General features: G+C 38.2%; 1 protein-coding gene across 1 annotated transcript in view; it reads right to left on the reverse strand.

Moving 5' to 3' along the window:
- Window positions 1-283: 283 nt before the first annotated feature.
- ITGAV (integrin subunit alpha V) overlaps window positions 284-24,750 on the reverse strand; it is a 79,020-nt gene continuing 54,553 nt past the window's right edge. Inside the window, exons 15-30 of the mRNA XM_026668029.2 lie at window positions 24,581-24,682; window positions 23,656-23,714; window positions 21,868-22,022; window positions 20,926-21,063; window positions 20,431-20,498; window positions 18,061-18,208; window positions 12,494-12,586; window positions 12,221-12,300; window positions 11,904-11,984; window positions 11,702-11,807; window positions 9,952-10,110; window positions 9,017-9,130; window positions 4,045-4,158; window positions 3,835-3,945; window positions 2,780-2,902; window positions 284-1,322 (exon numbers count right to left, since the gene is read on the reverse strand). Of these exons, the coding sequence (XP_026523814.1) occupies window positions 1,227-1,322; window positions 2,780-2,902; window positions 3,835-3,945; window positions 4,045-4,158; window positions 9,017-9,130; window positions 9,952-10,110; window positions 11,702-11,807; window positions 11,904-11,984; window positions 12,221-12,300; window positions 12,494-12,586; window positions 18,061-18,208; window positions 20,431-20,498; window positions 20,926-21,063; window positions 21,868-22,022; window positions 23,656-23,714; window positions 24,581-24,682 (1,747 nt within the window). The 3' untranslated portion in view covers window positions 284-1,226. The remainder of the gene's footprint in view (window positions 1,323-2,779; window positions 2,903-3,834; window positions 3,946-4,044; window positions 4,159-9,016; window positions 9,131-9,951; window positions 10,111-11,701; window positions 11,808-11,903; window positions 11,985-12,220; window positions 12,301-12,493; window positions 12,587-18,060; window positions 18,209-20,430; window positions 20,499-20,925; window positions 21,064-21,867; window positions 22,023-23,655; window positions 23,715-24,580; window positions 24,683-24,750) is intronic.

Below are 24,750 nucleotides of genomic sequence, written 5' to 3' on the forward strand. Positions count from 1 at the left end.
ATAAGGACTGACTAGCCAGGGAACGGAAGAGTGGGAGGAGAGAAGCAGGCCCAGGCAGGGGCTCGTTTTACCAGTTCTCCAATTACCGGAACGGTAATGAACCGGTAGAATCCCACCCCTGAATTGCGAGGGGCCCACCTCCAGCGCCCCCCTGGCATCTCTTAGCGCCCCCCTGCTGGCCCCTTGCCTCTTAGAGCCCCCCTAAGGCATCCCACTGCCCCCCAGGGGGGAGGTACCGCCCACTTTGGGAACCACTGCTCTAAAGGAATAGCAGACAGCTTACTGAAATCACTACAGTATGGGTTTTATTGTTTTATAATACCTGAAGTCTTTCAAAATCTTCTTTTAACCAGAAATGATTCCAAATTATTTGTAAACCTGGGGCTTCAAAACAGAATTAAATAATACAGGAACATCTTAGAATTACTTATCCTAAATGTAGAATTTGGACTACTTGGCATAGATTTTGATTTTTTTTTAATGTAAAAAAACCACAGAAAATTAAAAAGGTTATCAGAAAATGATTGCATGAATCAATTTCATGATGCTACATAAAACTGGATATATGGGATCTGGTAAATGGGATCTATGATCTTCCATACAACCAAAGTACATCTTTCCAGATGAAAGTTTCCATAAAATGGACAGCAAGTCCTTAAATAGGAACCACATCATGGCGACAGTGAGCTCCTCTTCTTTACGGAAGTTATCCCTAAATAGTCAATTGAAGTAGAACTGTCAGTATTTCACTTAATGTTTCGTGCTGTTCATATCTCCAGCTTAGAAAAGGTGAAAAAATTCTTCAGAAACTGGTGAGTACCTTGGGAAAGTCCAGTTAAGAAGTTCAAGAGCAGGGCTTCAGTTTATGTTCATGTTCTCTAGACAGATGTAGTTGTTACAAGTTTGCAAGTAGTGGAGGAGCTCAAGTTGTACCAATAAAAAATAAAATAAAAACAAACCAACCCCCTATCTCTTCACTTTGCCTTTTGGACATAGTAAGCAAAATTGTGACACTAAAATACATTAGTCAGTGCACCTGCATTAGTCACAAATGTGAACGTGATTAATATGAGGGAAACAAACATGTCACTTTCAGTTCCCAGTTAATTTTGCCAATAGCAAAAAAGGCATTTGCTATGCAGTCCTCAAGGATCAAAATGCATATTTCTAAAGGAAGTTGTCAATCATTCTAAATGTTTTGGTAAAAGGCACAGTTAAAATACTGCTTAAGCTTCTGAGGTCCCTTCTCCATTTTCATGAGGTTGCAGCTGTTCTCTTTCTTGTTCTTCCTGAGGTGGCCGCACACGTTTGAAGAAACCCACCTATAATGTAGAGAAGACATTATATAACAGGAAGTGGGATAATGTCAGGTGCAAGCAACCAGAATAACTCCATGAATAGACCAAAGCAGTTTCTTTATTGTTGATAAAGAACTTTTGTTTTTGATACATATAAAGCCTATTTATAAGAATCTCACCAGACTGACTGCATTCTCTCAAGAACCTATAGATAAAAGCTTTAATAGTCTGGCCTCTGCCATTTCCTCCCATGAAGCAACACTGTGCTGGGACACCTTTTTATTCCTTCCTCTCCTTTAGTTGATGATTCCACCAGAGATATAACAATACCAAACTTTTGTTTCCATGTAAAGCTTGAGGCTAGTGAGCATGTTGATTAATGGTATTATATCAGATAAATTGGAAAGATCTGAAGTACCGTACAAGTACAATCCTCTCACACAGAACATGCATATTTGTATTAATTTATGCATGCCGATTTCTATCATTTCCACAGGAAACCTTCAAGCAATAGTTTCAGCCAAGAGATTTCAATTTAATTTTCAGCTTTCTCTTCCTCCCAGGAAAAACTGGCAAATGGCCATGGACAATATTTTAACAATATCTCAATCTTGTCTGCAAGTTGAAATGTTCCACCTTTGCAGTCACTGAACTGCTCTCCTTGCTGGCAGGATAAAAATAGGGATGAAGACACATTCCTTTTCTCCCTCCCTCCCCTCCCTCTCTCTCTCTCTCTCTCTCTCTCTCTCTCTCTCTCTCTCTCTCTCTCCACACACACACACACACACACACACGTCTCTTTTTAAGCAATGGAAAGGAAAAGAGTCCCACTGTTATTTATTTATTTTAAACGTCTTATAGGACTACCTATCTTACATACAGTCATTCTGAGTGGCTCACAAAACCACAACAAAAGAACCATACCATCAGCATCAAAATAACTCTAGTTGCTCCCAAATATGAATCCCTCAAACCTGAACATTCACCTTTACTGAGCTCCAGTCACACCTTAGCTCATAACTTGGGGGAAGAGCCAGATCTTTCAGGCCTTTTGGAAAGCTAGAAAGGCAGGGTCCTACTGGAACTCCACAGGGCAGGGGCAGGCATGGAGAAAGCATGCTTTGTAGGCTCCATAGTGTAATTGAACAGTACCTCAACTGCCCTTGATATTTCCAGAAGGGCCAAAAAGTCAGAGAGAGGCTGCCCCTCAATAATCAGGCTTTATGCAATGAAGGTCTTTATAGGTAATAGACAGCATCTTGAACTGCACCCATTACCTTTTGCGGAGGCTTTCCAAAAAGTGAGTTTTCTCAATCACAAGGAGAACCCATCTATTTATTTCAATCTGACAAAGCCAATACTCCCCCAGTTCATAGTTACAAAACTTTCAGGTCTCTACGCTGGATTAAAATGAGAGATTACTTCAAACATTTAGTTTATTTTTAATGAAAATGAACAGGATTTCAGTAATACTCACTTACCTTGTGCATTATAAAAACTAGAAGGGCCAAAAGTAATAATCCTGCTAAGACAGCCAGTATGATTACCCATGCTTGCACTGTTATTGGTGCTGGCTGAATACCCCACAAGATGTTTGTGGTAACCTAAAAAAGAAAGAAATGTCAACATATTTTACTGAAAAATGATAACCAGGTCGGATAAACCAGGTCAGGGATAACCAGGTCAGATAAACCAGGTCAGGGATATAAATAGAAACTTCATAACATGGTACAAGATTTTTACCACCATCTGATAGGCTGAACTACATATTCCACAATGAAGGTCATAGAAGAAAGTTTAATTGGCTTATGATTGAAAACCTAAATATGGATGTTCTCTCTGCTGCAACAGAATCTGTAAAGTCAAACTTTCTAAAACATTTCATAGAAATAAAAAAGTATGTTTCTAGCCCTTAAGACAAGGATATGGAATTCAGAAGGTAGGGAGACACAACTTGAACAAAGGGATGGAGACAGAGCCTCAGGGCTACTTATCTCCTACTATGCCTTCTGCTTGAGATACTCCATCCAGCTGAAAGTCAAACACACAGGAGTATCTTAAAAAGTTTGTGCATGGTATTATAAAAGTCAAAACAGAAGGCCTTTAAAGCACAATGTTTTCTGGCTTAATTTTATTGGCTTCTATGGAACTAAATTAAATCCAGTCCATATTTGCCAAGTGAAGACCATTCTAAACTGTGCTATCAGATAAGACTGTCTAGTCACAACTAGATTATTTTTATAAATAGGAAACCTAAGCAAGTGTTATTGCGCGTGTAAACAGCTGCTCCCCTCCACCCCTAACAAGTCCAAATTGAGTCCAAATTGGACAGCAGTCTTTAGATCACGTCCAAAGCTCTTTAAAAGGCTCAAATTTAATAAACACTTAAGCAGCATGTAATCAGGTGGTATAAATCTGACTACCAACTGTGTAATACTGCCTAGCAAAAACAGCAGAAGCTGATCAGATTATTGTTTCATTTCATATTAATTACACTGACAATGTTAAAACTACTTTTGATTATCAAACAGCTTACTATTGTAGAATTGTGGACATCTTCAGGAAAAGAAAGATTCTTGTAGGGGAATTCAATGACATTGAAAGAAGCTGATGACTTGAGAGAATAGGAGTGGTTTTGGTTTTCTTTCTGTCATGGGAATAATTACAGAGAAATGTTCTATTAAAATTAGTTATTATCTGTACTCAGGAGCAGAGTGAAACTGCAGGAATAGTACCACATACTTACACTCATGAAAGTCTGAGCCCAAAGGCGAGATTTCAAATAGAGAATTGCAGTTTTTCCCCTCTCTAGGCGACCAACTTGGCAAAATATTTTTAAACAATCTGCATTTCCACAACCCTGGCATTTAAAAAGAAGGAGAATGAAAAGAACAGTTGGTTTTATTTAATTACTCAGCTACTTGTTAGATTTAATTTACAGATTGTTATTTTCTAGCCCAAGAGTTGGTAATACAACCACACAACCACACAAAGTTCCATGCAGAAAAGGAGCAGAATTTCAATTGCATGGTTGTGGTTGCTATCATGACTTTTTGACCCATGGATGCTCTGGTAATATTCATAAAATTATATTGTACAGCATATTGTACATTTCCTTCTTAACAAATTTACTGTGGGAATAAAGATGGAGATATAATTGAAAGAAAATATCAGAATTTTAAATAGGCTTTTCTGGCTTCTACACCTCTGTATTATTTGATTTGTAAGTCAGGATTGTAATACCAAAAATTATGTTTTATATTTTAGTTGATATCCATATGATGCGATCTTATGCCTGTATTACTTCAAGCAAAATCAAGTAAAAGGGAACAAAAATGTCTCTTTTCACTGCTCTTCCTTTCATCATACCTTTATAATGAAGCACTTTTAAAAATATGGTGCCATTACCCTTGAAATAAAGAAGCCCTTAGTACATCCTTTTAAGAACTCTAGTGTTCCCAAGAATGTCTGGAAAAATGGTTTTTAGATAAAAAAAATTATTCAGCTGCCAAATCAGTTGCAGCAGCTTGCACATCACACATCAAAGCATCATGAAGTGCAGTGAGGAGGCAGCATTAAATCATCCCTACTAAGGACCATTGAGACCCAACTTTTCTGATGCTGCATTGACTGGCGTATTGTAATAAGAACTTCTTCATGGACTTCCAGGTGGGCTTCTTTGGCGACAGACCGAAATCCGCGATCATGCGTGGTTTCGATCCATGCTCGCTGCCGGAGTACCCTGAGCCGGCTGGATTCGGGGCTAAGCCACCCCGTTGAGGTGGTGAAGAGGGGGGGAGACCACCAGCAGGGTCAAGGAGAGCTGCATCTCTCCTCCCCAGCTGGCCATTACTCTCTTTCCTGAAGGCAGTTGCAGAGCTGGTCAGAAATGGCCACCTCAAAGTAGAACCCGACCGGAAAAGATTGTGCAGGAGGAAGATAAGAAGAGAAAGCTTTGACTGACGGGTTGAACTGAAAAAGCAACAACATAAGGTACCCTGATATTTGAACTATAAAGAATAACATTGTTCCCAAAGAAGATTTCTGAAGCGGCGAAGGAGAGAGAGAAGGGAAAAGATTTGGGTTTTTTCTTTCTTTCTTTCCCCATACAGACAGCTAAGAGATTTAAATAAGAAACTGAAAAAAAATCACTTTGACATTAATAGGCATTCAAGCTGAAAAAAAATGTCAAAGGGATAATAAAGATTTATTGGATATTTAAAAACTTTTAAAAGAAGGAAAGGAGAGAAAAGGAAAAAACAAAAGGGTGGGATCTGGAAAAATGGAGGAGACCACCTATAAGTAAAAGGAATTAACAGTGAAACCTTAACAAGATTCCTAAAAAATACATTCTAACTGAAACTTTGTAACAAGATAATAGAACTGCAGGAAGAGAAAGTGGAAAAAAGAAACAAGAAGAAACAGCCTTGGATTACTTGGTGATTTTTTGATTTTTGGTTATTGGATTTTAATGACTAAAATCAATTGGGTGGTTGTTTAAAAGTGTTTAAAATGGCATTACTCTTGGAAGAACTGAAAATGGAACTTAAAAAACAGAAAGAAGATGCACAAGAAGGAAGAGGTTTTTTTGGCTTCGTATTTCAATTTTTAGAAATGGAGATCTTGAACTATGAGAAACAACAAGAAATGCTTGAAGAACAAGAAGGGCGGGACAATGAAGAAGCCATATTTAATGATCAAGTAATTCTATGTGGGGGAAAAAAGGAAAGGGGGAAAGAGAGTGAAAAATTTAAGATTTGAAAAAACAACAACAAAAAAGAATAGTTTGAAAAGCAATTACAATATTAGGAAGAAACAGGACAGAGCATTACAGAAGAGAGAATTAGAATTAGAGAGACAAGGGGTCAAAAAGGGGATGGAGAAAAGGAGCGGGAAGAAGGAAAGGAAAAGCAGTCATAAAGGACAGAAACAGGATATAGAGAAACAGAGAAAACATACAAGGATTAAAGGTATAAGCCTATTTAGAAGACATAGATATAATGGGTGAAAATTTAATTGAATGAGAGGATTCTGCAAGGGTACATAAGATAGCATTGTTATATTAGAAATAGAAATGAATTTAGAAAATATGAAACAAGTGTGATTAAAGTGATAGACAAAATATTTATTGTAATGTAATGTAATGTTTGTTAATAAATAAATGAAATGAAGAGAATGAGAGAATGAAATTAGGAAAGGATGGGAACATTTTAATTGTTATTAATGATTTATAAAAATTTCAGTGAAGAGAAATATGAAAGAAATATGGGGAAAAATATGGAAATATTACAAGTGTTCCTAAGGAAGTATGATATTTAATTGAAAAGAAATGTTAAAGATGTTAATTAATATTAATGGAAGATTGTAACTAACATTAATGGTTGAGCCAAATTGGAATAGAATGAGTATTTTATGTATTATTGTTATATATATATATATGTTCTGTCCCACCTGTATCCACAGGTGAGAATCTCAAGTTACAGAGTTCAAATACTTTACGCAAACAAAACCAGAGACAGAAGATTCAATTGCTCTGTTATCACAGTCCTTTGGCAATCCTCCTAGAATCTGTCTGGCAATTCTGTATAGTTCGTAAATCACAACGCTGTAATCAGACACACGTCTTTCCAAGGCAAAATCCACTTTGTTTCCAGCAAAGATTACGAACTCGTACGCTCCCTTATATCCTCTGAGAGAGGGCGTGTCAGTCTCATTAATTAATCCTTTGCTGGACGTCTCTTTTCTAATTGAGATTGACGTCTCAATCTTCTCCTAGTTCTGGCATCCAGCCAGCATCCGGCAGTTTCATCACCGCTTGAAGCCTCTGATACACTTTCCTGATTAACAGTTAACACCTGAGGTGCAATCAGGGAGGGAGTTCCAGAAGAGAACGTCTCTGAAATTTCTAATAAATTAGGCTCATCTCTCAGATTCAACTCCTCCTCTTCCCCCAGACTCCTCTCAACGTCGCTCAGCAATGCAGGCTCGAATCTCAATGCCAGATCTTCCTCCTCACTCAGGCCTACATCTGCTGACCGACCTGGTTCAAACCTCGGAGGCACAACATATATATATTATCTTTAAGAACTTAGTGTGTATTTTAACAATGTACCAAGCAGAATTCGATTGGCGAAAGTTATGTGTTATAAAATAGAAGTTAGATATTGAATGTTATAACTGTAAGGGCGTAAACTGAAGTTTAAATAAGATCTGAATGGACAAAAATTAAAAGATACAAAGGTGTCATACTCCAATCAGTAACTATGGGGGAAAACTTGTTTATTGAGAAAAGAAAATAAGAAATTGAAACAGGACAGACAAAAGTATAAACATAATGATTAGAAAGATATTGAAACTTAGAAAAAGATGTAATTGAACTTAGAAAGGAATGAGAACTAAAACCAAGGTTGAGAAAACTAAGGGAAGGGAAAAATCACTGAGAAAATGCTAAAATAGTAATAAGATATGGAATAGAATACAAAGATGAATATGAAATGGAGTTTGTGTCTGTATGGAAAAGTGACAACCTATCAAGCTATTCTCAAAAAAAGATATTTTATTTGTATTATGTTTTGTGAAAACCCAAATAATTTTTTTTACAAAAAAAAACAAAAAAGAACTTCTCCTTATGCAGGCTATACTTCAACCTGCCCCTGCTGGAGAATATACCATAAGGAGAAATGATGAGCTGGATGCAACAGAAAAAGGAGTTCCTTCAAGCCACTTTTCTTCCATTAGGAGTCACACATTAAGAAAGTTTTCAAACAACCATTCCTAGCTGCAGCTCCTGAACTTTTCTATTTCAATCTTGATTCAAGGATTAACAATTCAGAGACTGATTTTCCATTGGGTTAATGATACTATAACATCAAAAAATACATACACTAAAGTTGAAATTGGTTTGAACAACTTAAAATTCAAAATGTATTGCTTGAAAGAGTGAATAACAGAGTGACGACAAAGGTTTGCTTTCTGATTCAGTTTTTCTACTGTTTAGAGATGCCTGCATATATTCCATGTATTGCTTTCAGGTATATTTCAGGTATATTCTAATTTATATTTCTAATTTATTATGATTCTAATTTATATTTCTACCAACTAAATTTGCAAGATTCTTAAGTCATTGGATTTAATTTAATTATTCAGAGACACTCTGTTCTACTCTGTTCATACCTGAAACATCTCTAAACTAAAGGGAAATGTCTGTTGAAGATGTGAAGTGTTTTGAACATACCACATTTTATTAATCTCTCATCAATATTGACATTTTGAATATTCATTGAAAAACATCCAGACAATTTCAATTCCACTTGGGAGTCTGAAAAGATTGAAATAGTTTAACATTCTACAGAGATAGAGAAAAAGATGGAGTTGAAGACAGAGACAGAGACAAAACAGAGAGACAGGCAGGCAGAGAGGTAAGCGAGGAGGCAGATAAGATTCCCTATGGCTTTTGACAGAAAAAATAAGCTGTTCAATCAGTAAAGTCTAGGGCTCAGAGAAAAAGAGAAAACTAAAGAAGAAGCAACTATACTATCAAGTTCCTCAGCAAGTAGCCCTTATTTTTGTCTTACTTTTACCCATAGCCCATACTCTTACAAATTAGGGCAATAAATTGATTCCAGCATTTGCTTCACAGAATACTTCTAAACATCTGGTCCTTCTTCTAAAATATTGACAAGGAACTGTTTGCAAAGCAGTTAGCACAAAGATTTTACCAAAGTTTGTACATCTTCCTCTGGAACACTTAGATCTCTCCGGTGGATTTGATGATTGCGGATATCTTCTCCAGTAAGTGTTTCATTCCTTTCATCTTGCTGCGAAGTTGATACCTGTTATAATCAAGATAGGTTTTACTACTAGCACATTTTCTGAACAAACTCCCAATGCTGTTAATCCACATTAATTTTTTATATAATCATGTGTGATCCACTGGAACATGATGTGTGCCTTGTTCTCTTACCCACGTACAACATCAAAGACTCAATGTCAATGAGGAAGCCATTCACTGGGATGAATGAAATCAATGCATGCAGTGGCACAGTGGTTAGAATGCAGTACTGCACGCTACCTCTGGTGACTGCCAGCTGCCTGGAATTTGGCAGTTCGAATCTCACCAAGCTCAAGATTACCTCAGCCTTCCATCCTTCCAAAGTGGGTAAAATGAGGACCCAGATTGTTGGGGGCAATATGTTGACTCTGTAAACCGCTTAGAGGGCTGTAAAGCATTGTAAAGCGGTATATAAATCTATGTACTATTGCTATTGCCATTGCTATAACCCCAAAATGATAAACAACATAGACAATGTTGAGGAATATCTACAAAGTCACATAATATTTCATGCATTAACCCTACAATATCGAAACCAACTGGTTGCAGATTTCCTTATGGAAACAAAAGGCTGCCACAATCTTTTAAACTATGGATTGAAGCTGCTTCTTCCAGCCATTTTCATACGTCACACCAATGTGATCACTTCTATTTATCAACTTAGTACAGGTGGCTCTGCTATCTCATTAAAATATTTTCCCTCCTCTGTTGATGCCAAACATGCTTTATTGGTACAATTAGTGACAATAATCCTTATAGTTTAACACGTAGACAGATGGACAGGCTTGGTATTTAGACAATCGGAACAGGCTTTCCTTTTACCTTAATTTTTAGTGGGTTAATCTCCATATCAGATGTACAGTTCATGGGTCCTTCAATTTCATATTTGATGATATATAAAAGGGTATTGTTGTTGTATTTATATGGCCACTGAAGATTGAGCATCAGCTTGCTGAAGGTACTTGGACCGTTGTTTCTGAGCTAACAAAGAAGTAGAAAATGAATCAGTTTAACAGGAACCACGTTCAATGAACCAGTTTCCAAAGCAGGCTTGCAGATTGTGACCCAGTTAGTAAAAAACAACCAGCCTCTGCATATGACTCCATGAAATATTTCATTTTACTCCTTGAAGCTGGTCAGCAACAAGCAAATCTCAAGACTTTTCTATGCTGTTTAGAAGTGCATAAACTGACTATGAATGGAGCTAGCTTAAGAAACCCTTTCGGGATTTCAACTCTTTCCCTCCTCTTTTGCCAGGATGATTGCCAGGCAAAATGATCATGGTTCTGATTGGTAGATTCCCTTGATTTTGATCCCTCCCAACCATACCATGAAAGCAGCCACCAAACATAATCTTTCAGAACATGTGGTTTCCATCGATAAACCTTTTGCATGAGCCCATCTCTGTTGATTCCTTCATGTACTTGACAGTTGGATGTATCTACCAGTGGACTGGCAAAAGAAATACCAATATTTTACAATTTGTGGGATAACTCTTGTCAATTTCATTTAGTTAAAAACATTTAAAAGGTATATGTTTCACTATTGGTGAACTAAAAAAAAGCCTAGCCTGGTACTATTTCACCAATGAACTGTATAATGAAAACACTTGAGAATTTCATATTCTGACCATCTTTTTCCTTCTGTTTTTGGCTCTTTTTCTAACCATTTAATCACATCATGACCAGGTGGCTGAATGGGGCAGAAGTAACAGGGAGAAATGGTCACAGAAAAATAGCTTAATGATCCAATGGGGAAATGAAGGGAAAAACAATCAAACAGAGTGAGAGGATTTTTCAGAAGGAAGCCGACAGTTTGAACCTTGGGACAAAATAACTGGGCAGGGCAGTAACCAGTGACAAGGGAGACAGAATGTTCTTGATACAAGGCACAGTAACCACTTAAGACAAAATTTCATTTCCCTTCTTTTGAAATGAAATACAGAAGGAGAACTGGATTGCACTATTTGTGGCAGTGCAAATTAACAAACACTGATCATGGGGTTACTATGGAGTTGACTGGTTTTAGTAATCTGATAAATAAGTAAGCAAATAATTAATGCATAATATAAAACAATGGACAAAGGTTGATCCCTAGTAGGCTAAGGATGGATAGAAGATGACATGATACAGTCCTCCCCCTGAGAAATGATAATTGCCACATATTATACATGGTTGATCATGCAGATCAACACATTGAATATGGCAATGTATGGGCTGCATTTAGCTTAATAGGGCCAAAATCAGCCTGGGATAGAGAAGGTTAGAAAGATGACCTTGATAATAGTAAACACATAGTTACAGAAGGCTGTAATATTGCACATATGTATTGAAATGGCTACGCTGGTTGGAGCATGCTGGGGTTGAAATCCAGTACTTCCAGAGGGCAAAAGGTTAAAGAAAGCAGGAGTAAAGGAGTGCCAGAAGAAGGCACTTGACTTTTCCTTTGGAAATCAGTAGACCACCCACAGAGTCATCTGGTCAGCTTACTGGTACAAGAGATAAAGATGAAAAAAAAGTTTCTGCATTTTCAAATCTATGATTATTATTTATCGTTCTGAGTGTCAACTTACCTCATAGATGTGTTGAACTAAAGGCCCTATGTCATCCTCTGTTTCTGGATTTTCTTTTGGTTGCCAGTTGGGAATTGGGAGGAAAATATGATCAGGAGAAGAAACCCTAAATTGGGTGAGGAACAAACAGAGATTAATGGACATGGTACAAGGAGCAGAACCCTCAAATCAAGACTGAGGTTGGGAAGGGATCAGGACTCACCCTCTGATTTCTACAGCAGCTGAAATGGCCAGGTCCACTTGATACGAGCTCACTGGGCTTAGATTGTTGAACAAATTGGAGCTGTAAAATAATGACCCGGTAACACTCAAGTTATGATATGCCATCAGATTCAGAAGTTTGCCTATACCAAATATGTAGTACTGAATACTATTCAGTAATGTTTTCCTGTCCCTTTCTTTTTTTTTTAATCTCTCACTCAAGGTTTTCAATATTTTAAAGTATTAAAAGTATCAATAATTAGTACCAGATAATCATATTTAATCATAGCAAAAACACATGCTGTAAGTATTCCTTACCTACGGATCTGTAGATCAAACTTGACAGAGGTATCCATTTCAGATTGTTGATGAACACTAAAATCAAGACCAGCTGAGAGCTTTAACACAAGAGAAAATATGTAGGTTTTAATAGGCAACATCCAGAAAGAGACTAAAGCTTGGATACTACCAGTAGCTCTGAATTAAAGTATGATGCTGTCTCTCTATCCCATTCCAGCAATCCCTATTCCATGGATGGGTTCCCCTTCTTTTTTCCCAAGACAGCAAACAAAGAGTTGAATTCATTCTTACCTTTGTTCCTGCTTTCATAGGATTTCCAAGGTCACAGACAACCACCCGAGTTTGATTCTCGGTCTTAAATGCACATGAAAGTCTTGCCAGAGCCTGCAATAAATGCAAATATTATTTTTTTCAAAATTAAATAGCCATGGTACAATTGTTCATTTGGTACACCAGGTAAAATGCTCATATACATCATAAAATAATCATGATACATAAAATAATAAACTGGCTTAATTTACTGGTAGTCAGATGCAACAGAAAAAAAATATGCATCTGCATTTTCTCCTGAAAGAGAGAATTAAGTCCGTAGTCTAAATTATTCATTTATACTTACATTTTTTCAAACAACTTTCAGTCATAATTATAATTACACAATTAGGCATATGATGCAAAATTCTGTAAAAATATATCATGTCATAATTCTGGATTTAACAGACATTCAGAAATAACAAATATCTTAAAACTGATCAAGAACTTCAAACTGATCAAAGGTATGAGGGAGAGGAGGGGGAGGCAGCTCCAGCCAGAAGAATCAGAGCAGCCACCCCCATAAATCAACCTGGGCTGGCGCAACAGGCAGCAGCAGCCCAGGGGCCCCCGGCGGGAGGAGTAATTGCCAGAAGGCATAGAACTCCAAAGGTGCCTCAGTTGGAAGTAAAATATGGGGGGGATCCCAATGAGTTAGGATTTTTCCTGGCACAAGTCTGGAGCCATATGGAGGAATATGGAGGGGATTTTTCCTTGAAAGCAGCCAAAGTTAGATGTGTTACAAGGGCTCTGGAGGGAACAGCTGCAAAGTGGATGGTGACTTTGCATAATGATAATGCCCTCCAGCTGATGAATTATGACCTGTTCATGACTGCACTGCGGGCCAGGTATGAAGACCCACTTGCTGAACGTAAGGCCAGAATTAGGATGAAGACCATAAATCAGGGGCGGAGATCAGTGGCCGACTACACCCAGGAATTTAGAGAACTGGAGTGTCATATTCGAGGCTGGTTCCAGGGAGCCCTGATAAAAGCTTTTAAAGATGGGTTGAATGAAGATGTATATCAAAGCTGTATTGCCAGAAAAGACCCCAGTGAGCTGCAGCTGCGGTACGTGCTGGCAGCAGAAATGGAAATTGATCTGACCCAAAACAGACGTCGGGGGAGGGCTTGGTTGGAGCAAGTCCTCCCTCACCAGCCTTCGAGAAGCCTTAAAACCTCAAAAGGGAGGAATGGCGGCAAAACCCAAGACTACTGCTTGCTTCCGATGTGGGAAGGAAGGTCACCGGGCTGCAGACTGCCGTGCCAAGCTAGAGCCAAAGGGGGCACTAGGAGGAGGAAGAAAACCTGAAAAAGCCCAGCAAAGCCTTGCAAAATGGCACTTAAAGTGGAGGAGGTTGTAGAGATTGCCCCTCCAAAAGGAGAGGAGCTGAGAACTCCAACCTCTTCTTCAGAGAGTGAATCCGAATCGGAAGACTACTCACTGGTAAGTCCAAACAAGGGAGGAGGGGATCATTGTGCATACGTACTGACCAACCCCCAGAAGGGGAGGGGCAATCTCAACCGAAACCCAAGAATCCCACTGAGCTGGCCTCACTGGCACGAAGAATCTGAGGGGGGAGGACAAAATTCCAGAGGAATATTGGGACTTAAAGGAGGTATTCAGTGAAAAGGACTCGGTCGAGCTCCCCCCACATCGCTCAACAGATTGCAGCATTGAAATTTTGCCAGGAGTGAAACTCCCAAAACCGAAACTGTACTCGATGACACCACGGGAGCTAGAAGAGCTGCAGTCATGTATCAATAAAAATTTGGAACATGGTTTCATCCAACCTGCTAGACCCTGAGTAGCAGCCCCAGTATTGTTCCGTGAGAAGATGGCTCTTTTTGTTTATGGGTGGACTATAGAAACCTCAATGCTATTTCGGTGGAGAACGTGTACTCCCTCCCCTTGATGAAGGATATGTTGGCCCACTTGGCCAAAGGAAATTTTTTACAAAACTTGACCTGAGAGAAGCATGCTACTGAGTTTGAATTAAGGAAGGGGATGAATGGAAAACTGTTTTTAACTGTCCAATGGGCTGTTTCCAATTCAATGTTCTTCCATTTGGCCTACAGGGGGCCCCTACAGTATTCATGCAAATGATCAATCAGGTGTTGCATGAACATTTATACAAAGGGGTGTTGGTTTATCTTGATGATATTCTTATCTACACGGAGAGTTGTGATGAATATGTGAAACTAGTGCAGTCAATCCTGGAAAAACTTCGAGCTGCTGAGCTGTACGCAAAGTTGCCCAAGTGTGAATTCCACCAGGAAAAAATTGACTATTTAGGCTATCGCATATCACATGATGGCATAGAAATGGATCCGAGGAAAGTTCATGCCGTGTTGGAATGGGCCCCTCGTCGCACCAGGAAACAACTTCAAAGTTTCTTGGGATTTGCTAATTTTTACCATCAATTTATCCCTGCTTTTACGAAAATTGCAATGCCTATCACAAATCTCCTAAAAACCAAAGGGGAGGTGAAACCGAAGCCTAGTAAACCATTGGAGTGGTCCATGGAGTGTCAAGCCACTTATGAGAAGCTGAAACGACTGTTTGCTCAAGCACCCGGACATGGATGCTCCTTTTGTAATCCAAGCAGATGCAAGTGACATAGCAGTCAGGGCAGTGTTACTACAAGCAAACAAGACGGGGACTCTGCAACCATGTGCATATACTTCCCGTAAACTAACTGAAACCGAAAGATGATGGGCCATCTGGGAAAAAGCTTTTGCAGTTCGCTGGGCTCTGTTAACCTGGAGGCATTTCTTAGGAGCAAAACACCCATTTGAGGTGTGGACGGATCATAAAAATTTTGAGGCTTTGAAAACGCCTTGGAAGCTGACTCCCAAGCAAGTTCGCTGGGCGCAGTACTTTAAGTGCTTTAATTTTTCATTGAAGTACATTCCAGGGGGAAGAACTTCATGGCGGATGCTTTATCTAGATTACCTCAATATAATAGTGCTCACCAAGAAGTAGTACGGCCTATTGTCCCAACTAAACAGTTGGCAGCTCCAGTGGTTACCAAAGCCCAGAAAAAGAAGGAAGTTGATTTATCAAATGATTTAACTGCACAATTAAAAGAAGCTCTAAAACTTGATGATTGGTTCCTTGCTCACTCAAATAACTGTACAGTTAGAGATGGATTGGCATGGGTGGAGGCCAAATTATATGTGCCAGCAAAGCTGAGAAACCAAATATTACAGCAAGCTCATGACTCTAAAGCTGCTGGATATTTTGGATTCATGAAGACCTTACACTTGGTTAAAAGGCAATTTTGGTGGCCTACCTTGAAAAAGGACATTGAGACTTATGTGGCTAGCTGTCCTACCTGTGCCTCAGCCAAACGGCCTCCTGGTAAACCAGCAGGCTTATTATAAAATGTGGCCAGATCAACTGCTCCACGGAAGGAAATCTCTATGGATTTTATAGTGGAATTACCTGAAAGTGGGGGGGGGGGAATACAGTTATTTGGGTGGTAACCGATTTGTTTTCCAAACAGATACATTTCATACCTTGTCTGAAAATCCCATCTGCGAAAACGTTGGCTAAACTGTTTATTTTACATTATCTACAGGTTACATGGGGTTCCTGAACGCATAATCTCAGACAGGGGTGTCCAGTTTACCTCAAACTTTTGGAAGGAGTTCCTGAAGTTATTGGGCTCCGCCCAGGGCTCTGCCCACCACCCACAAACCAATGGGGCTTGTAAGAGGACTAACTCGGTATTGGAACAGTATCTTCGATGTTATCAGCAAGATGATTGGGCTGACCTATTGCTATTCGCTGAGGTGGCATATAACAATTTGGTACATAGTAGTACTGGGTTTACTCCATTTAAAGTGGCTTCGGGACAAGACTTTGTACCCATACCCGAGCTTCCACAGGAGAAACCTAACATTCAGTCATTAGATTAATGGATAACACAGCTCCAGCTTACCTGGCTGGTTACCCGTAAAGCATTAAATGATGCTCATCAAGCCCATAAAAATTTTTCAGATAAAAAGAGAAGTCCACAAAAACCATATCAAGTTGGTGACAAGGTCTTTTTATCCACCAGATATTTGCAGACCACACAAAAGTAAAAAAAAAAGCTTGGATCTAAGTATGGTTGCACCTTTCTCAATTGAACGAATTGTGAACCCTGTGGCAGTCCAACTGAAATTACCTAAAACCCTCCGACGGATCCACCCTGTTTTCCATGTTAGTTTATTAAAACCTGAACATACCTCCGATTTGAGACCAACTCAGGTTGATCCCCCCGTGCCATTGTTAATTGAAGGTGAACAACGTTTTGAAGTTAAAGAAATTTTGGATTCTCAAAAACAAAGGGGTCGACTCCAATATTTGATTGTTTGGAAACATTTTCCTCCTTCCCAGTCTGAATGGGTGAATGAGAAGGACGTTAGATCTCCTAAGCTTATCAATGCATTTCATACTAAATATCCTGATAAACCCTAAAAAATAGTATTATGGTGTTACAAGTATATTTTCTGTTACCTTCTATTTTTATCTTTTATAGGACTAACGCCTCTTTTGCAGGAGGGCCGAATGTCAGTCTTCAAGATTTTCTCCCTTGCTTTGCATCTTTCGGCTGTCATAAGTAACGGGGGGAGGAGGGGGGATATGGTTATGGGAAGTGAGCTGGAGGTGTTACAAAACAGAACTGTATAAGCTGGGGGGGGGGAGATTCTTGCTTAGGCTTCTATCCTATGCTATGCGCAGCCGCAACTCTATCAAAATATGTCAAGGTCAACGGACAGAGGACTCATCCCACCCGGAGATGCCCACATGATGATATACACAACTTTTAATTGGATGAGCCAATTGAACTATTGGGGGTGGGAACATTGCCATCACTTTGTATTTGTGATTTACGCGCCCATTTTCTCAGATTCAGAATTCTTTTGTTGCTATCACTTGATTTCCAGTAAAAGATATCTTTTCTCTAATTAATGGAATTTAAATATTTCTTTCTTGGATTTTGAATGGAGCACTAGCTGACATATCTCTTCCCTTAAAAACCCCACAATATATTTAAGTTTTGCTGCATTATATTCTTTTTGTGGCCATCCAGACTCCTAATATCAAAAACTTACTGAAATTCCAATGTGTTACATTTTCCTTGGTTGACAATGTAAAACTAACCAAAACTAAACAAAACCCAGTGACAGCTTTTCAAAGGCAGAAAAGCTGAAATAAATAGGTTTGTGGTAAGAAACCATTACAGAACAATTCCAGCAACTGTGGTACATCAAACGTGAGACTAATGTTTAGTGAAATCAAGATTAAAAGATGTATCTTTATTTTTCCCAAACAATGTAATAAGCTGCATGATCCTCTTTTTGGGGAAGGAGGCCTGGTTTCTATTTGTATTTGAATGAGGGACTGATTTGTTATCAGTTCTCACACAAGATGCAGAAGAATAGCTGGATCGGAAACTGATACTGAGACTTTACACAGAAAGCATAAATTCAAGTTTTGAGCTACTATTCCAATGAGTAGAAATAATAAGATCATTCATGTAGGTCCACAAGACTTACCTCATTGTTACGAACTATACCAATGAAGTCTGCTTGTGGTGGGATGGTTACAAAGAGTTCAGCTTCATAGGCTCCCTCGCCTAAATTCTGAGTGTTGACAATTAGGGTTAATGGATTGTCATCTCCAATGTAGATTTGCTTCTGATCACTGTGAAAGACCAAAGCAAAATAAAAGTGATCTCCCTTGATCACAATATTTTTCCAAATAAGTAAGACCTGTAGTCCAAAGTCAGATTGGGAAACTGCTATTTCTACCTCCATAGAGTTCTTTTCAGAAGTATTCTGAAGCACAGAAGCAGATTAGATTGTCATCAAATATAAATGCAAAAATTACAGGCAGCTATATAGTAGGTTCCCATACTTTGGTAACAGTAAAAATGAGAGGTTTTCTTTTTTCTTTTCTTTATGTTTCTATTACCCTTATGGCAATTAGGATTTTCTGAAAGCTTCCAAAAAAGTAAAAGTACTTTGTTATAGAAGGCGGAATCTGAATCCCCTGAATTCTGCTGCCTTAAGTCATCCTAAGTTTTAATGTTTATGATCCTAGGCATGACTGATTGATTATCCAGTTCCACCTTAGTGAAAAACATGGATTCTCCATGAAGATCTGTACTTAACCTGGTCTTTGAAGTCCTCCAGTCCATCCATCACCATGGTAATTAAGTCCTTCCATCTTGTTCAGGTTGTCCTTTTCTCTTTCTTTACACCTTTCCCAGCATTAGAGCTGTCTTAAGAGAGCTAGGTCTTTGCAATGTATCCGAAGTAAGATAATTTGTACCTGGTCATGTGTGTCTTGAGTGAGAACTATGGATTTGTTCAATTATACATTTGTTTTCTTTTCTGACCATAATATTTTCAGGAATCTTCTCAAACACCAAAGTTCAAAGGTATCAATGGTATTTTTTTTTGTCTGACTTCTTCAAGTCCAAGTTCTTCACTTCCGTCCAGTCTCCCAAGGAATACTATTGCCTGCACTGTTTTAATCTTTTTAGGTCTAGAAGCTTTCCAGCATCTAAATATCTTGTCCAAAGCCTTCATGGCTGTTCTACCAAGCATTACCCATACAAACAATACTTTATGTTTAGGAGCAATTAATGAAGTTATGGGAACTACTTTTAAATTACACACAAGTTCATGTTTGAATCCCAACACATTTTCCCTCTTTCACTGCTTTTATAAGCTAAGACAGTCTGGGATGAATGAATGTAAATTAAAGAAATTATAGGAGGAAGATAGAGATTAACTATATGAGTGCTTATCATATCCCAAATGTTGCCTCTTCATTGTATCTTCTTCCTGTAGATTCAAGATTTCTGTTTGTGAAGATAAACTTATGTTTTATATAGACACATTAAAGCTACATGACAGGTCACATAAGAGGGTGAAAAAAGAAGGTTCCAAGAGAACTTGTCTCTGTTGCTCATTTCCCCACCTTTGGCAAATTGATTTTTCTTTAAAATGGGACAATGTATTTTGTTGCTCCTCTGGAGTTCAGTCTCAAACTGAAGGTGATTTGATCTTCTGTATCCCAACAGGTGTAGTTTATAAACATTACAACAGTTGTACATTTGGAGGACTGAACTCTGTCTTAAAAAAAAACCTAATATACAAATATGTTGAAATTCATTTAATTTCTTTTAGTATAATTTAAACTATAAAGTCTCTAATCACAGTTTCCAGGATAGCTAAAGCACAAAACTATAGTTAACAAGCAAACTTTGATTTCGCATCATGAATTGTTCTGAAAATGATATACTGTCTTGTTTGTTAACAAGGCAATGAGCAAGGCAGTCAGCAGAGTTTCTTGGGTGTAAACAAAACAATCAGATTTAAATAAGTACTTCCTATCTTCCAACAAAAGTGAAAGGGCTGCAGGCATGGACTAAGGAGTCTTTCATTTCTTACTTTAAAAAGTAAGGTACAATATGCTGAATTGAGTGAATGTCAGCAAATCAAGATGGGCATAAAATCACAGAACTCCAAACATTTCATTATTAATACAGCCTTCAGCTAACTTGTCAGAAGTTACCCTGATATGATTTAGCTAGATCAGAATAAATATTGCAGACAAGAATGTAACCAACCTCTCAGTGCAACTGATTGCCTACTGCAGCATGGATAAGTTGGAGACCTTAGAATCTGTTCGCTGGGTTTCCTCCTTCCATGCTTCCAAATAGATACTTGGCTGGTTGCTTGATGTTCAATTGCCGAGACATGTGAACCTAATAGGTCTCTCTAGCTTGAGAATCACTAGGCCCTTCCTTGCCAATTTCAGGTTTTATGCCCTCATCTTTACATTTGTGCTTATTTACTCCTTTATTAATTGTATTTATATACCTTTAGAATAAAAAAAAATCAACCAGAATTTACCTGTCAACAGTCACTTTTAAATCTGGACGGCAGATATTATCTTCCCCACAATCCAAAAGAATATGAGCCTAAGTTTGAGAAAAATTAAAATTAAATCCCAAATATTTGACTCTTTATTCTTGTTTTGTTCAGTTACTGAAGACTGATGTAACTCACCTTCATTTTAGTTTGGTGCTAAGCTAAGTAGTAATAGGAAAACTTTTCCTTTGGGAATGAATTTTATAATAGGGAAGATTAGCAAAATACTTGGTGCTTGCATGCTTGGTTCAAGAAACCGTGTTATTGTTCAGCTCAGAAAAATGACATCAAAGAACTACTATTTCTTTTATAAAAGAAAACTGTACAATAGGTCAGAAAAACTAATCCAAAGGGGTGGAAAAGTTAATAACCTTTCTTTCTCTAATACAATTTCTTAAAAACATTAATATTCATTAACATTTAAAAAAACACGTTGCTAGTTGCAAAAATTGTGTATTATACTTCCCAGCTTTATACCTGTCTGCTAATATTAGCAGGAGTGAACTGGTTGAGGATGGGCTGTAAACCAGTAGAATCCAAAGCAGTTTTGTAATCCAGTTGATATTCCATGAATATAGTAATTGGAGTAAGCTTATCTCGAAATTCAGATTCATCCTAGAAGAGACAAAATGAGGGTTATGTTTTAAAACAAAACAAAAATCCTAACTGCAGAATTTGATGGATATAACTTCGATCAAATGTTGTCTGCCCTTTGACGGGGACCAGATCAGGAAACAGATGTCACATATCTGACTGTACTTTACTTTATTGAAATAAAATTAGTAATAGAATCCTGAAGCCTGACTGATTTTTCTTCTTCCTCCTCCCTATCTCCCTCTTATACTCTGGTGAATTAGAGAGGATCTGTATTTCCTCATCACACTTTCTGTTTCCTGTGCTGAAAGCATGTTTTTGCAGTTGTTATTTCTGTCTGGTTTCTCCACAATCATTTCTATTATTCTCTAGAAGGGTCTAACACAAATATTTACGATTATCTATAAGAATTGCATTAGCCTAGTGGTAAGGAGAAAAATCACCAGCTATAGAAGCCTGGCAAGTTCCAGAGAGATTAATGAGTCAAAGCACCACTGAGATCAATGGGTAAACTGTCTCTTGTTTCTTTGTTTAGTTTTCTCCATCGTTGTGCGGAATCGAGGCAATTTCAAAGAAAATATCCAAACACTGGATCAAGAAGTGTAACCATGTTCATGTTCCATTTTATTTACAGCTGGACACATATGGACCTTTTGCATGGACATAGCTATTCCATTTAAAAATATATGGAGAAAATATATGTGGTCAAACTAGATAATGTACAAATCATTAAGCTGGCCCTTGACACTGGAAGCTGCTAAGATAAACCATATCATACAAAAGGAAAAGTGAGTCAGGGCAAAGTACAGTTGTGTGTATTTTTACCCTTAAAAAAGCATCAAGTTCTTCACAACTCTTTCGACCTCCTTTGGAGACTGTCATGTTCTTTGAGTGACTCGGTTGTCTGTTGTGGAGAAACAGAGCTCGCCGTATGGCACCTTTTTGTTTAAGTTTGTCCAACAGGAGCTCCACATGGAAAGCTATCACCAAACACAAAAACATTTTAGTAATACAGCCTTTAGATTTGTGTGTTGCTACAGCAATCATTGGTAAGGTATTTTACTCAGTAGTTAGAAAGGCTGTCGCTGAGAAGCATTCAAGGGAGAACCAACACCATTCATAACATGAGTTAACAGGGGTTGCAGAAAGCAAATATGTTGGCAATTGCTCTTGCCCTTTATACCAGATATCTTAGAACAGTTTTTTTAGATGCCTACTTTGACGCCTTGTTCTCAAAGTGAAATAGGAGGTGTACACTCTAGTGGTTTCAAATTATTATAAGGACTCCATGTGGAGTTGTTCATTAGCCTAAAGGCTGCAACAGACTTTCTATCCATTTATACACATGCTACTTATGCCGAATCACAATTTCCACCATCCACAGCAGTTCCAGCTAAAGATGAGGGATGGCAGGTATAACATTTAACCAACATTATAAGGATGGCAGCCACAAAGGGTTGCAGCTATTGATGCTGGGCATCTTGTCTGACCCTCCAGATCCTCCCTCACCTATTCTGCCCTACTGACATGTCCTAGCTGGACTCGTAAAATTTGACTTAGGGAGAAGTGGGGCAGTACTTGCTTGCCTTCATGTTTGTGATCTTACCCATATGCCCAACCCCTCCCATAGAAAGCCCCCAAGCTTTTTTGGATGGAAAGGCTAAGAATAACCCTCTCAGGTCAAGCAAACAAACACATGCTGTAACAGAATAACAGAATGACAAAGTTGGAAGGGACTTTGGAGGTCTTCTAGTCCAACCCCCTGCATAGGCAGGAAGCCCTATACCATTCCAGACAAAGACCGATCTCTTCTTAAAAACTTCCAGTGTTGGAGCATTCATAACTTCTGCAGGCAAGTTGTTCCATTGCTTAACTGTTCTAACGGTCAGGAAATTTCTCCTTAGTTCTAGGTTGCTTCTCTACTTGATTAGTTTCCATCCATGGCTTCTTGTCCTGCCTTCAGGTACTTTGGAGAATAACTGGACTCTCTCTCTTCCTTGTGGCGGCCCCTCAGATATTGGAAGACGGCTATCATGTCATCCCTAGTCCTTCTTTTCATTACACTAGACATACCCAATTCCAGCAGTTCCATCTATAGCTAAATGTTTTAACTATAGATGCTAAATATTTTATATGATATATAAACTGGGATGGATTAAGCCCCGAAAATGTGTTAAAGGACCCTATGTTACCTGTGAGTTTGAGAACTATGTTCTATCGTAAACTTCATATACAAATGTAATCACTCTTGGCAGATATTTGTAGCAACTGTGGTTGACCAGAGCACTGAGGTATTTTGTGTGCCCTCAATCCCTATGTTCATGATCTGGTAAATAATTAATCCTGAGCTTTCAATATCAGAGGCCAGATGGATGTTGCCTGCCAGAAAGCTCAAGCTGCTTCTAAAGTAAATCTGTTTCTGGTCAGCAATCAGCACAAATCCATCACCCATATTCTAGGTAGTACTGAGTGGCTTTATTTATGTTTTAATACTGGTGGAGCTTGGACCAGCTCCCAAAGTTTAAAAGCTTCAGTTTATAGTATGAACACACAAGTACAGTATATTAAACTATTATTTTACATGTGCAATAAAAAAAAATCTACAGAACTTACTGAGTTCCGTGGGGAGATTCCCTTTGCCATCAGCTTTTAAGCAGAACTTCACTCTAAAACTATTGAGAGAATAATTAAAAAAAACTATTGAGAGAATAATTTTTTGGGAAGAGATACGCCAAATGCAAGATTTAAGTCTATGAATATTGAAAGGGTATGCATTCTCATGTGCTCCAATATCAGAATTTCCGAACTGGGACTAGAATCCAACTCCAGTGCAAGATTCCTGATCCCAAGAGTCATTAAATTTAGTTTTAAAATAATTCTTTACCACTTCTTCAATTTTGCAATTATTAAATATATGTTTTTACTAGATTAACTGATCTGTTATGCATGTAGAGTGCAATTTTAGATGCTTAATTTCAATCAACTTTGAGGAATCTAAGGTGTGTTGTATATTTGAGATAGAAAGAGGAAGCTCAAGAAACTTTTCACATAGTTGTAAGTCTAATTGAAAACGTTGGGGTGGGAAGGAGTAAACAAAGGCATGGGCAAATTTACACCATTCAACTGAGAACTACTTTTCTGGGTTGAGTTAATCCTCAGTTTTGTTGTTTATCATTCAAGAAAAAGCTTAAAATTCAGATACATGGAAATTCACCAGGATTCAAATGGGGCTTTACATCCTATACAATGAATCAAATTCCTTTCCCATTTGGAGCAACCTTTTACAGTGTTATAAACATGAAGAAGGGTTTCAACATAGTTCGCTGCTTTCGAAGAAGGGGAACTCAGAATCAGATGTAAGGAAGCAACCTTCTGTAATTAAAATAATGCACTTAAATCCTGTGATAAGACTAGGAAGAGCATGGTGAAAGGAAAGACACTCGCCCTTGCATTATTCACTTTCATTAGCTACAGATGTTCCTGGTTCCTTAATTTGACTTACAATGTTAACTGCAAATGGAGAATCTATTGAACTTACCAAGAAACCTTTTGACCATTTTCTTCACAGATTTTGTTCTCTGGATTTAAAATTGTTGGCGTAACTTCTAATCCAGCATTCACAGTAATGACTGGCCGGGCCCTTTGAAAAGAAACAAAGAAAACTAGAAAGGGGCACCTGCCTGCATCCCTAGATAATGAAAGGTGAAG

The sequence above is a fragment of the Notechis scutatus genome, chromosome 1, assembly GCF_049901735.1.
Source record: "Notechis scutatus isolate UNSWTSFEM ecotype Mainland chromosome 1, rNotScu1.2, whole genome shotgun sequence".
Classification (NCBI taxonomy): Eukaryota; Metazoa; Chordata; class Lepidosauria; order Squamata; family Elapidae; genus Notechis; species Notechis scutatus.